At 51.1% G+C, this 14,620-nt stretch overlaps 2 protein-coding genes across 2 annotated transcripts; both read left to right on the top strand.

Moving 5' to 3' along the window:
• Positions 1 to 5,356: 5,356 nt before the first annotated feature.
• Positions 5,357 to 6,277, top strand: LOC311203037 (olfactory receptor 14A16-like; the record flags this gene model as incomplete). Its single annotated transcript, XM_084277674.1, has 1 exon — positions 5,357 to 6,277. One exon carries the CDS (start codon positions 5,357 to 5,359, stop codon positions 6,275 to 6,277), a length of 921 nt encoding a protein of 306 aa, XP_084133800.1.
• Positions 6,278 to 12,772: 6,495 nt separating this feature from the next.
• Positions 12,773 to 13,696, top strand: LOC311203131 (olfactory receptor 14A16-like; the record flags this gene model as incomplete). The annotated part of the gene is made up of 1 exon (XM_084277765.1): positions 12,773 to 13,696. One exon carries the CDS (start codon positions 12,773 to 12,775, stop codon positions 13,694 to 13,696), a length of 924 nt encoding a protein of 307 aa, XP_084133891.1.
• Between the last annotated feature and the right edge of the window lie 924 nt (positions 13,697 to 14,620).

The raw sequence follows: 14,620 nt of genomic DNA, 5'->3' as shown, positions 1-14,620 counted from the left end.
GAGGACAAGGCTGAGGTGCTTAATGAAATCTTTGCCACTGTCTTTAGTAACAGGAGCAGTTGTACAGAGAGAATCCAATTCCCTGAGCTGGGAGACAGGGACAGGGAGCAGAATGACCCCACCTCAATCCAGGAGGAGATGGTCCTGATGCCCCACAGAGATGTGCACAGATCTGTGGGGCTGAATGGGATGCAGCCAAGGGTGCTGAAAGAGCTGGCAAGAGGGGTTCACCAAGCCACTTTCCATCAGTCCTGGCTGACTGGATCAGTCAGTGTAACCCCCTATATAAGAAGGGACAGAAGGATGATCAGGGAAATTACAGGCCTGATAGTTTGACTTCAGTCCCAGAGAAGCTGATGGAGCAGATCATCCTGAGCAGCATTATCCAGTTCATGAAGAACCCCCAGGTGATCAGGCCCAGTCAGCTTGGGTTCATAAGGGCATGTCCTGTTTGACCAATTGGATCTCCCTCTATGACAGGGTGACCTGCTTCTTGGAGAAGGGAGGGGCTCTAGATGTTGTCTACGTTGACTTTAATAAGGCAGTTTCCCATCACCTTCTCCTAGAGAAGCTCACTGCTTGTGGCTTGGAAACTGTGGTGGTTCAGTCCCAAGCAATGGCTGAGCACCACATGCTGCTCGCTCACTCCCGGAGGAGAAACAGACAGAGCCACTGTGGGTTGGGATAAGGACAGTTTAGAGTCAAAAGCACCATAAAAGGGGAACAATAACAGCCCCAAATGCACTCACACCCAGTGATAGCACAGAGATCACCTTACAAACCCAACAATAACAGAGTGCTGCTCCATGCCAGGACCACCCCTCCCCAGCCAGCCCCTTTGACAGGGAAATTATGTCAGTGTGCTGGTTTTGGCTGGGATGGAGTTAATTTCTTTTCTAATAGGACATGGAATGCCATGTTTGGGAGTTGGGAGGAGAGCAGTGCTGATAACACCCTGATGTTTCTGGTTGTTGCCAAGCAATCAAGGACTTTTCAGTTGTTCCTATTTCCCTACTAAGGAGAAGGAAGGGGACACAGCCAGGACACGTGACCCGGGCTGGCCAAAGGGGGTATTCCATGCCAATTACATCATGCTCAGCATAAAAGGACTCTTGTTGGAGGAGGAGGAGGCAGCTCCAGGACGTGCAGTTTTTGGTATGGTCCCGTTTTCAGGACAGCTCTGGGCTGCACGGCCTGAGTTGTGTGGTTCGGTGACAAACTGCATTGTGTATCACCAGTTTCATATATTTTGCTACAAAGTCCTGTTATCATTGTTATATCTCTCTTTCTGCTATTCTAGTAAACTATCCTTACCCCAAACTGTGAGGTTTTGTTTCCTTGGATTTGGGTCCTTTTCCCTTTCCCTTTCCTCTCCCTCCCTTCCAACTTGTCCCCCCACCTTCTTCCTCTTAAAGAACAAGGAACTGTGTGGTGCTCAGCTCTCAGCTGGGGCAAAACCACATCTACTAAACTCCAAAACAAATCTATTCTTAAGAACATGAAAATTCTTGTATTAAAGGTATATTAATTGTCTCTTAAGCGACATCTCCATCAATCTATTCAGCATGATTACATTTCATTGAATCGACAGGGCCAGCAATACAATGAAGAAGATGATCAGTTGGTTGCTGCTTAGAAACATCCAGTCCCGTTTCCACATGGCATCCTTGAGCTCCTGGTTCCTCATGCTGTAGGTGAGGGGGTTCACTGCTGGTGGAACCACCGAGTAAAGAAATACCTCTACCAGGTTAAGTGGTCTCTGGAGACTGGACAGGGGCCAACGGCTCCAAGTTGGAACAAAGGAAAGGTGACAGAGCCCTGGGACAGTCTGCTGAGTGGGTAGTAGAGTCTCCTTCTCTGGAGATATTCAAGACCCATCTGGATGCCATCCTGTCTGACCCGTCCAAGGACTCTGCTTTTGAAGGGGGGCTTGGACTTGATGATCTCTGGAGGTCCCTTCCAACTCCAATTCTGTGAATCTGTAAATAGGGACAAGACTGAGGGGCTCTTCAGGTAGGCAAACATGCCAGTGCTTTCAAACAAGGAGTCAACTCCCAGGTAAGGAAGGCATGTGGAAAAGGCTTTGTGCCATCCCTGCTCCGCGTGGATCCTCAGCACAGCCCTGAAGATCTGCACATAGGACACCACAATGAACACAAAACACCCAAAAGCCAAACAAGCTCTGACCACAATTGCCCTGAGTGTGGCCCATGAGCAAGAGAGTATGAGGATCTGGGGGATTTCACAGAAGAACTGGTCAGCAGTATTGCCTTGGCAGAGGGGGAGTGAAAATGTATTTGCTGTGACAATATATTTAATAAGGAATTAAAAATTATCTGCTGCTTTTTGCTGTCAGAGAAAGGAGAGAGAAAGTGTAAGGAACTTTGCAGACAACAAGTTCGGTGAAGTAGGGGGAGAAGGTCCTCCCAGCCTCATTGCAGAGATTCCACTGCAGCCCATGCAGAAGACCATGGTGAATGAGGCTGTTCCCCCTCAGCCCATGCTGGATGATGTGGAACAGTGATTCTACCTGCAGCCTGTAGACATCACAGTGCTCAGGCAGCTGCAGAGCCCTGATGGAGGCTGTGACCTCATAGGAAGCCTGTGCTGGAGCAGGTTTGCTGGCAGGGCTGTGGAGGACCCAGGCTGGAGTAGTCTGTTGCTGAAGGATGGTACCCCATTCAAGTGACCCACCCTGGAGCAGTTGGTGATGATCTGAAGTTTTGTGGGAAGGACTCACGGTGGAGGGGTTCATGCAGGACTGTCTCCTGTGGGTGGGACCCAAAGCTGGAGCACAGGGAGACTGTGAGGAGCCCTCCCATGAGGGGGAAGGAGCGGCCGAGACAATGTGTGATGAACTGACCCCAATGCCCATTCCCCATCCTCCTGTGCTGCTCAGTTAGAGGAAGGAGAGAATTGGAGAGTGAAGGGGACCCTGGGAAAAACAGGGAGGGATGTGGGTAAACTCCTTCTGCTCTCTTTGATTGGGTAATGAATTAGATGGGTTTATTCAGAGTAACTCAGGAGAGTGACCTCTGCATGATCTCTCCGTGTCCTTATCCTGACCTTTTGTTACATCTTCTTTCCCTTATGCAGCAGAGGAAGGGGAGTGATAGAGCAGCTTTGGTGAGCACCTGGGTCAACTCCCTTCAACAAGAGGTTGAAAGGAAGAAGTCCATGGGCATGTGGAGTCAATGGTCATGGGCTACAGTAATGATCATGACACTCTTGCCCAGGAGAGCAGCCAGGTAGATGCCCAGGAAGAGGCAGAAGTGCAGGAGCTGCGGCTCCCGTGTGTCTGCAAAGGGCAGGAGGAGGAACTGGCTGATGGAGCTGCTGCTGTTGGACATCTGCTGCCTCTGGGTACGGAAAAGTGTTTTCAGAAGTAAAAGACAGGAGTGAGGAGAGATTTATAACAAGGAAAACTACAATCTTGATTTGTCTCACAAACTCCCAGGTGTGCATGAGGAGCAGAAGCCTCTGGCATGGGCTCCCAAAGAGTAATTCCTGGTCTTCAGTTTTGGGTACAGGCAAATGGGGGTGACACACAGTTTCCATCAGATCAAGTCCACTCTCATGGAGAAGGGGATCTTGGAAACTTGCCTCTGCCCCCAGTAATTCCCATGGGAGCTGGGAACAGCAGCTCCATGGCAGAAGGTTTTGATTTTTCTGCCACACAAACTGGGGCAAGAGGAATCCCAGCTGCAATGGGTTTGTGGCAGTCATAGGTCAGAGCTGCATCCCCTTCCATCCCCAGGGCTGCAAAGCAAGGATGTTGGGTCTGGAATGACTCTCACTGGAGGAAAGAGTCCCCCTCCTGTCGCTACCAGGGTGTCCTGTCTGATGGGGAGACATGGAAAGGTGATTTTTCTGCCCAGCTCTTGTTTGATCAGGAGAAAGGACTCTGCTGGACAGAAGGATTTCTCCTCAGCCAAGGGAGGGAAAGGCAGTAAAGACTTAGTGTCTTTCCAAGTTAGTTCCTTGGAGCTCCAGGGACGCCTCACAGGACACTCTGAGGAATGGAGTATGTGACGTATTGGCCTGCTCCTCTGCTGTGAGCTGGGCTGGGCTCCTGGGATGGAGGGAGCTCACTGCAACCCAGCAGCCCTGACAAGAGACAGCTCTGGCCAGGAGCAGCTCCTCTGCCAAGCACACAGGGCTGGGGACACTGCCTGGAGGCACCGAGGGGAGACCTGTGAGGCTGAGAGAGCTGATGGATGCTGAGAGCTCACTGCAGGAGAAATCTCCACAGCACTCTGCCTGGTATGTCTGTGGGTGCAGGGCAATGCAGGTTCTGTTCCTGGAGGGATCTCCTAAAGCTGGGACATGGGGCAGTGTGTGGGGTCTGTCAGGAGGACAGGTTCTCTCTAGGACCAGAAAGTGCTGCCTGGAAGGGATGCCCTTGTGCCCCATCAGAGGGACAGGGCAGGACAGCTGTCTTCTCCTGGGCATGGTTGCAGAGGTAGGAAGCTGCATGTGCACCCAGGGGTGCCCAGGGCTCTCCTTGTGATCAGGGTCCTTGCACCCCGGGGGCTGTGTTCTGGGGCAGAGATGCTGCTACTGCCAGGGTCAGCACTCAGCCTGCCTGGTGGGCTTCCATCTGCACTGCAGAAAGAAGCTGTGGGTGGAAAGTGTGAGCCATGGAAGGCCAGTGTAGGGTCCTTCTGCTGTAAAGTTGTGTTTCCCAGCACCAGCTAATCCCTGGGAACTACCCAGGGACTTTGTAAGAACACCAAGGGTGCATTTTCCAGTCCAGGTAAAGAGACTTTGCTTTGAAATTTCAAAGCAGGCAAGGAGGGAGAAGGAGCTTTTCCCAGAAGTGTCATGGCAGTGGGGATTTCCTACTTCCCTGATATCCCCCACAGTGCTGACACTTTCCCACAGCGACCCCTGTGTTACTGCCACCCAGCACAGACTATGCACCCAGGGTTTTAAGCTCGGACTTCTCCTTGGCAGCATGATCCCCAGTGAGGAGAATAATCCCCTGTGTGCCTGTGTGTCTGTCCTTCCAGGCTTGGCTGGAGCATTTCTCACTATTTCCCCGCCTGTCCTTGCTGCCTTTGTCCCACTGTTACCCGTGGCTCTGGACACATCCATTAGTGGGGCTGGCACTGAGCTGGCCTTCACTTCAAGACTCCCATCTGTAGGACTTGGACTTCCCACCTCCCAGCAGTGGCACGCTCAAGCCAGCACAACGCAGACCTCCCAAAAGGGACCTGCCAAAATCTTCCTGAATACAGAGAGTCAATGTGAGGGTATTCCCTAAGAATTGGAAGAATTTTTCCTCAAAGAGGAGTTCTCTAAATTCTCACTGCCTTTTTCTCCTCTAACAGGTCTCCTCACTTGATGGCAGCAGATGTCCAACAGCAGCTCCATCAGCCAGTTCCTCCTCCTGCCCTTTGCAGACACACGGGAGCTGCAGCTCCTGCACTTCTGCCTCTTCCTGGGCATCTACCTGGCTGCTCTCCTGGGCAATGGCCTCATCATCATCACCATAGCCTGTGACCACCACCTCCACACCCCCATGTACTTCTTCCTCCTCAACCTCTCTCTTACTGACCTTGGCTGCATCTCCACCACTGTTCCCAAATCCATGACCAATTCCTTGTGGGACACCAGGGCCATTTCCTACACAGGATGTGTGGCTCAAATATTTTTCTTTCTATTTTTAATCATCACAGAGTATTTTCTTCTCACTGTCATGGCCTATGACCGCTACGTTGCCATCTGCCACCCCCTGCACTATGGGACCCTCCTGGGCAGCAGAGCTTGTGTCCACATGGCAGCAGCTGCCTGGGCCAGTGGGTTTCTCAGCGCTGTGCTGCACACAGCCAATACATTTTCAGTGCCCCTCTGTCATGGCAATGCCCTTGACCAGTTCTTCTGTGAAATCCCCCAGATCCTCAAGCTCTCCTGCTCAGATGCCTACCTCAGGGAAACTGGACTCATTGTGGTCAGTGTCTGTTTGTATTTTGGGTGTTTTGTGTTCATCGTGGTGTCCTATGTGCAGATCTTCAGGGCTGTGCTGAGGATCCCCTCGCAGCAGGGACGACACAAAGCCTTTTCTACCTGCCTCCCTCACCTGGCCATGGTCTCCCTATTTCTCAGCACTGGCATGTTTGCCAACCTGAAGGCTCCCTCCCTCTCTTTATTTTTGGAATTTGCATTGTCATTTCTTTACTCAGTGTTTCCACCAGCAGTGAACCCCCTCATCTACAGCCTGAGGAACCAGGAGCTGAAGGGTGCCATGTGGAAACTGATGACTGGATGTTTTTAGCAGCAATAAACCTCTCATATCACCAACCTTGTAACTCACGTTATGACCACTCCTTATTTCGTAGGGATTTTAGTTCATGTTTTCTTTTCTTTTTTCCTTCTAGATAATCTAAGCTATAATAACTTGTTCCATGTTTATCCTATTCCAAATGCAGTATCTCTTGGTCTTGTGTGAGCAAGTCACTTCCTATTGACGAGCTGTGCTCTGTTTGCATCAGGTCTGCCTGCAATGGGCCACAATGTTTCTTTAGTTTTGTTTTACTTTCCTTATATTTATAAAAAATTTCCAAGCACTTTTTCATCAGTGGAATCATTTGACAACTTGTCTGGAATGGCAATGCTTCCCCACCATGACAGAATGGGAATGTGCAGGATTGGAACCGATGGCAGCAGAAGAAATACTCACCTTCCCCTGTACCTGCATTACAGCCAGTCTGTCTCTGTCATCTCCCTGTGTTTCCACCTCTCCTGATGATACAGACATGAGTAAGGACATCTATTCATCAGACTAGATGTATGTAAGCACTTTGCTTTGCTCACAGCTTTCCACCTCCTCTTGCTCTTCGGTCTTTCAGCTGCCGCTCAGCTCTCTGGTGTCTGCTGGGCTTGGGGCAGAGCCCGGATCTCCAGACAGGCTTGGGTCTCAAGAGACTGTATTTCTTGCCTGTCCAGATCTCCTTAGGAGATCGATATCCATCACAGAATGCTGCTGTCACTTCTTCTATCAACTGAGCCATGACAGAAGTGAGTGAAAAAAGGTCCTTCATGGGAAACTCCTTTGAAATCTTCATCACTAAGGACCTATATAAAATCCAATTAGTTGTAAACATCTTGGATTTATCAGTGAAAATGAGTTGTAAGGGCTTTCTGGATGTTAATGAGCCCCATGGTGTGTTTTCTTCTGAGTCCACAGACCTCAGATACCAAGAGGAGAGTGAAGAAACCTCTCCAGAAGTTCAAGTCAGGAGTAATGCCCAAAGTACCTTGAAGCACTGACAGGCCCCACTGGGAGCCATTCCTGACAAAGCCTCCCCATGGGCTCCTTAGAGCAGACAACTGGAGGCCATGAGGTTAAACCCAGGCAAAGCACAGGCAGCTCTGATGCTGAGGACACCCTGGCTTGGTCTGATGAAGCAGAAATACCAAGCGCTGACCCCCAGCCCCTGGGCAGGGAGATCCTGACCCTCACCTGTGTCTCAGGACTCTTCCTTGGGATGTGGGGAGTGTGATGCAAAGGGAAGAAAAGGGGTATGACACATGGTGGCCTCCCCTGGGATGGGTGCAAGAAGGCAACCATGCTCCATGGCCATAAGGACAATGTGTCTTCCCTGAGGCCTCTGTGGCAGGGACATCAGCCACAGCCAAGAGGGCAAAGACCTACCAGGCACTTGTAGCCTGAATGGCACCCTTGGCCATCTGCACCACAGCCCATGCCACACTGCCTCACACCTCTGCATGTTTCCTTTAGGCTGCAGGGACACAACACGCTTTCCAACCTCATTCCCACCCCACCATGTCCCTGCCTGTACTGCTGTCTCTCCATCCTCAACAGCTGTTCCCACAAGCACAAAGCCACCAGCTCATCCACACACCCTCCCAGTGACTTCTTGCATCACAGCACTATCCTCAAAATGCTGTGTTTGCCTGCCTTCTGCACCTGGTAATGGCATTTCTTTACCAGGTGTTTCCACCAGCAGTGAACCCCCTCATCTACAGCCTGAGGAACCAGGAGCTCAAGGATGCTGTGTGGAAACTGAGGGCTGGATATTTCTAAGCAGCAATAAACTGCTCATCCTCTTCTGCACAGAGCTGGCCATGTAACTCACGTGAGGACCCGTGTGTGTTTAGTAGCTTTGTGAGTTGTTGGGTTTTTCCTCCTAGTTTGTCTAGGCTGTAATAACATGGTTCACTTCCATCCTTTCCTAATGCAGCAGCTCTTGGTCCTGTGTGACCCAGACACTTTGCAATGACCTGCTATGGGAACATCAAGGGCCCCTCGATACCGACTGAGGTTGTCATAGACCTTAATTCCCGAACTGTTTCCACTTTGGTCTGGACACAACAACAACAAAAAGAAGGGGTGTATATAACCTACATAACATGTTCTGCTCCAAATATTTGGTCATTTTCAATCAGCATGGTGGCCACCAATCCAGTAATGACATTTAAAGCCAAATGGTCCTTTTCCTTTGAGTCTTAAATCAGAACTACAGGGAGTTTCAAAATAAATGGTGTTTTTTAAACCCAAAGGATGCTTAATTCGATTATTTGATTTTATTCCATTAATCCAGAGGTTGCATCATTGTGCTCCTACCCAATTGCTATAGTTACACTGAATGGTGACTTCCTGGTTGGTTATGCCAACCAGGTTCTGCCACAAGCCAAAGGGTTGGATTCCCTCAATGTCTCAACTCCCATACGATTCCTATTAGACCAAAAGCTATCAAATCGTTTCTTATGACCAATTTCATTGACCCATGCCCAATTTAGCCACTGAGGGGTGAGTTTTGCTCATCAGTGGTGTTGCTCAACATGCACCATAACATGTCACCTCTGACAGGAAAAGTGATTATAAATTGCACAATTAATAGGTCAACACCCAGGGAAGACCCAAGTATTTCCACACCCGAAGGTCCAATCACACACACTGTGACCCACAAAACCTCCATTGTTGTCATTCCGATTCAGACAATATTCCCCCTTCTCTGGAACTGGGGTTTTCCATGGGTTTTTTTCCTCATTCCAATAGAATGAACCTTTACCAATGGTTCTGTCACTTAGATCACTCAGGAGCCATTTCGGGGATATTGTTTCAACGTCCATGGCCAGTCTTTAAATCCTGAAGGGCTCCCACATCCCCAACCATTTGTCAGGTTAAAAGCGTTGGGCACCTGCTGGCCTAAAGTTATAAATCCATTTTGCCACCCCAGGCTGAAGAGGGGGGCACAAACGTTTCCCCAGATATTAAAGGTGGTGAGAAAGGTCGACCAAAACAATGTTTGTGAGAGTCTGCTAAACCTCCTATAGATATTAACAAAGCAGTTATTAACTAAACTATACAGACAATTAACAGCTTCATCTCTTCCTTCAAGCAGGTGTCAGAGATTCCATCTGGAAAAGAAAAGAGAAGAAACCCAGACTCAGTTTGTATTAAGGAACTGGCCGTAGATTGTTATTAGAAGGATGGAATAATCCAGCTTGTATTGACTTTGTGTTCCTTCCCATGGGCATCTTCTGCTTTCCAAGCGTATTTGTTGAGGGGCTCAGCCAGGACGAGGGGAACGGTCCCAATGGTCGGCATTTCTACCAAGACTGGCAGACCAGGAGAGAAAATGGCTTTTCTGGGGTGCTGGGAGTGTGGGGTTTGGGGATTAAAGTTGGGGTTTTGGGACAAAAGGCATTGAGTCGGCACATCCACTTATTCCCCAGCAATCACTGACTTGGGGAACTGCATCCCAGAGTCGTTCTGCCCAGTGTGGCTTGTGAGCTTTTAAAAACCCTTTCAAAAGCCCATTAGTTCTCCCCACTATCCCGTTAGCTTGGGGGTAACACGGGGTGTGAAATCCCCACCTGACTCCTCCTTCCTTGGCCCACTCCTGCCCCTTGGCAGCAGTGAAATGACTGCCCTGGGCTGACTGAACAGACTGGGGGTTGGCAGAAAGCGAAACCCATTTGTCAGGGCCCACCCTGGATGTTCTCCTGCTGCTCCTGGAAATGCCTGGGCTGGGACTAGGCCAGAAATGATTTCCACTCCCACTAATACTCTTGTTTCCCCTCCGCCTTCCCAAGGGCTCCAATGGAGTCGATTTGCCAGGCCTCCCAAAGGGTCTTTTTCTCTCTCAGCTGGAGGGGGGTCTCTTCCATGGGGTGCCGCTCTAGCCGCAGGCAGCATTGTTCACAGGCCCAGAGCCAGGTGGGGCAAGCTTCCCAGTGACAGGCCACCCCCTGGCATGTGCCTCCCTGTGGGAATCCTTGGATCCTGCCTGGCCACGTTTCACATGCAGCCATTCCAGGAGCCTGTCCCAATGTCCTCTGAGCTGGTCCTCTTTCTGCAGAGGGGCAATGCTGGCCAGTTCCTCTGAGCTGAGGGAGCTGGGCCTCGTTAGCTTGGAGAAGAGGAGACTGAGGGGTGGCCTTATTCAGGTCAATGGGTCAAAGCTGGAGCAGAAGAAGTTCCATGTGAACAAAAGGAGAATCTTTCTCACTGTGAGGGTGCCAGAGCCCTGGGACAGACTGCCCAGAGAGGTTGTGGAGTCTCCTCCTCTGGAGACATTCACACACACCTGGATGTGTTCCTGTGTGGTCTAGTCCAGGTGATCCTGCTCTGGCAGGGGGGTTGGACTAGATGACCTTTTGAGTTACCTTCCAACTCCTAACATTCTGTGATTCCTTGACCTTGGATCTCCCTGCACATCTCTTGGAGCACCTCTGGCCCCTCAGGTTTCACTGGGTGTTGGTGTTTGAACACCTCCTTCTTGGCCTCCCCCCCATTATTTCCCATGAGAGCTGGGACCAGCAGCTCCCAGGAAGCAGGTGCCTCTTTTGTGCCCACTGGAACTGTGACAAAAATAATCCCAGCTTTGGTTGGATTGAGGCAGCCATGTGCCAGAGCTGCATCCCCTCCCCAAGGGGAAAGAGTCCCCTTCCCGTCATCTTCTGTGGGTCCTGTCTCATGTGGAGACAAGGAAAAGTGATTCTTCTGCCCAGCTGGTGTTTGATCAGGAGAAAGGACTCTGCTGGACAGAAGGATTTCTCCCCAGCCTAGAGAGCAGATGGCAGGGAGGACTTCAGTGTCTTTCCAAGTTGGTTCCCTGGAGCTTCAGGAATACCTCAGAGGAGCCGAGGAGTACGTGACGCCTTCACCTGCTCCTCTGCTGTAGCTGGGCTGGACTCCTGGGACAGTGGGAGCTGATGAAACATTACAGCAATGATGAGGGACAGCTCTGCCACAGAGTAGCTCCTCTGCCAAGCACACAGGGCTGGGGACACTGCCTGGAGGCACCGAGGGGAGACCTGTGAGGCTGAGAGAGCTGATGGATGCTGAGAGCTCACTGGAGGAGAAATCTCCACAGCCTCTGCCTGGTATGTCTGTGGGTGCAGGGCAATGCAGGTTCTGTTCCTGGAGGGATCTCCTAAAGCTGGGACATGGGGCAGTGTGTGGGGTCTGTCAGGAGGACAGGTTCTCTCTAGGACCAGAAAGTGCTGCCTAGAAGGGATGCCCTTCTGCCTCATCAGAGGGACAGGGCAGGACAGCTGTCTTCTCCTGGGCATGGCTGCAGGGGTGTGAAGCAGCGTGTGCACCCAGGGGTGCCCAAGGCTGTCCTTGCAAGCAGGGTCCCTTCACCCCAGGGGCTGTGTGCTGGGGCAGAGATGCTGCTACTGCCAGGGTCAGCACTCAGCCTGGCTCATGGGCTTCAAACCACAGACAGCAGCTCTGGGTGGGAGGAGGGACCCAGGGAAGGTCCTTCTGTTCTAAGAAAAAGCTCCATGGGTCAGCTTTGCTCCCAGCTCCAGATGAGCCTTGAGAAATCCTACAGGGACTTTGAAGAACCATATCAAGGAAGCATTTTCCTGTAGACAGAGTCTTTGCTTTGACTTTTCCTCTCCTGTGGGCTGTGCTGACTGTGGGAGATGAGAACTTATTTCCCCTCTCAAGAATATAAAATGAAAACTCATTACACATTCGAGAGTCTCCTGAGCCCTGCACACACAGAGGTTCCCAGGGCAGAGCCCTGATGCCAGGAGCGGTCTGCAGAGCAGAGCTGAGCACAGGGCAGGTTGGATGAGGTCTGTGAGCACAGAGCAGGAGGTGACATGGGCAAAGAGAAGCGTCTGCAGTGACAGCTCCAGGCAGCAGAGACACTGTCAGGGAGGGAGAAGGAGCTGCTCCCAGCAATGCCCTGGCAGTGGGGATTTGGTACCTCCCTGTCATCCCCCACCGTGCTGATACTTTCCCATAGCAACCCCCTGGTTTCTGCCACCCAGCACAGACTCTGCACCCAGAGTTCCAGGGTTTCAGGCTGAGTCTTGTTGTTGGCAACCCAACCCCCTAGTGAGTAGAAACCCATGAGTGCCTGTCTGTCTGTCTGTCCCTGTCCTTCCAGTTTTGGCTGGAGCATTTTTCACTCTTTCCTCTCCTGTAGTTGCTGTCTCTGTCCCACCCTTACCTGGGGGCTCTGGGCATGTCCTTTGGTGGGGCTGGCACTGAGCTGACCCTCACTTCAGGACCCCCATCTGTAGGACTGAAACTATTCACTTACTGCTGCCAGGCAGGACTGAGTTCTCCAGAGCCCACAGCCAACCCTCCGCCCACCAGTGGCACACTGAAGCCAGCACAAAGCAGAGCTCCCAAAAGGGACCTGACAAAAGGCTTCCTGAATACAGAGTCAATCTGAGGGTGTTTCCTAAGACTTGCTAGAGGTTTTTGTCAGAGGAGCTCCCTAACTTCTTGCTTCCTTTTCCTCCTTGGACAGGTCTCCACACTTGACAGCAGCAGATGTCCAACAGCAGCTCCATCAGCCAGTTCCTCCTCCTGCCCTTTGCAGACACATGGGAGCTGCAGCTCCTGCACTTCTGCCTCTTCCTGGGCATCTACCTGGCTGCTCTCCTGGGCAATGGCCTCATCATCATCACCATAGCCTGTGACCACCACCTCCACACCCCCATGTACTTCTTCCTCCTCAACCTCGCTGTTGCTGACTTTGGCTGCATCTCCACCACTGTTCCCAAATCCATGGCCAATTCCTTGTGGAACACCAGGGCCATTTCCTACACAGGATGTGTGGCTCAACTCTTTTTCTTTGTATTTTTGCTCTCAACAGAGTTCTGTCTCCTCACTGTCATGGCCTATGACCGGTACGTTGCCATCTGCCACCCCCTGCACTACGGGACCCTCCTGGGCAGCAGAGCTTGTGTCCACATGGCAGCAGCTGCCTGGGCCAGTGGGTTTCTCTATTCTCTACTACACACAGCCAACACATTTTCCCTGCCCCTCTGCCATGGCAATGCTGTTGACCAGTTCTTCTGTGAAATCCCCCAGATCCTCAAGCTCTCCTGCTCACATGCCTACCTCAGGGAAACTGGAGTCCTTGTGGTTGGTATCTGTTTAGCTTTTGTGTGTTTTGTGTTCATTGTGGTGTCCTATGTGCAGATCTTTAGGGCTGTGCTGAGGATCCCCTCGCAGCAGGGACGGCACAAAGCCTTTTCCACCTGCCTCCCTCACCTGGCCGTGGTCTCCCTGCTTCTCAGCACTGCCATGTTTGCCAATCTGAAGCCCCTCAGCTTCTCATCCATGTCTTTGGAGCTGGCAGTGTCATTTCTTTACTCAGTGTTTCCACCAGCAGTGAACCCCCTCATCTACAGCATGAGGAACCAGGAGCTCAAGGATGCCCTGTGGAAACTGATGACTGGATTTTTCTAAGCAGCAATAAACTGCTCATATGACCAACCTTATAAGGGACGTTATCACCACTCCCTCTTTAGAAGGGTTTTAATTCTTGGGTTTTTTCTTCTAGTTTGTCTAAGCTAACCTTAAATCTAATTAGTTGTAGAAGCCTTGAGTTCTTTAATGAGAAAGACTTGAAGAGACATGATTTCTGGATGTTAATGATGTATTTTCTTTTGGGTCCACAGACCTCAGATACCAAGGGGAGCGTGAGAGTCAGAAGTAATGCCCAAAGTACCTTGAAGCACTAACAGGTCCCACTGGGAGCCATTCCTGACAAAGCCTCCCCAGGAGCTCGTTAGAGCAGACAACTGGAGGCCATGAGGACAAACCCAGGCAAAGCACAGGCAGCTCTGATGCTGAGGACACCCTGGCTTGGTCTGATGAAGCAGAAATACCAAGTGCTGACCCCCAGCCCCTGGGCAGGGAGATCCTGTTGCTCAACTATGTCTCAAGGCTCTTCCTTTGGGTGTGAGGAGTTTGATATGAAGGAAACAACAGGGGTATGACACATGGTGACCTACATTGTCGTGGATGCAAGGGGGCAATGATGCTCCATGGCCACGAGGACAATGTGTCTCCTCTGAGGCCTCTGGGTCCAGGCCATCAGCCATAGTCAAAGGGGCAAAGACCTCATTTCTATCAGGACCTTTCAGCCTTGCCAGCACCCTTGCCCGCCTGGAATACAGCCCATTCCTCACTGCCCCACATCTGTGCTTGTTTCCCTGCAGGTTGCAGGCACCCAACACCCTTCCCCACCTCGCTGTCACCTGCAGAGATCAGCGATGGGCAACACGCAATTCAATATGAATTTTAGGTGAAGCCGTTTATTGGGTGAAATCCCTCAGATTAGAGACATTTGTTACTGCAAACGTGGCAAGCTGAAAACCTGCTAATTGG

This window comes from Gallinula chloropus (genome assembly GCF_964237585.1).
Source record: "Gallinula chloropus genome assembly, chromosome: 35".
In the NCBI taxonomy this organism is placed as follows: Eukaryota; Metazoa; Chordata; class Aves; order Gruiformes; family Rallidae; genus Gallinula; species Gallinula chloropus.
Note: the sequence above shows the minus strand (reverse complement) of the source record. Positions and strands in the feature narration are given on the sequence as shown.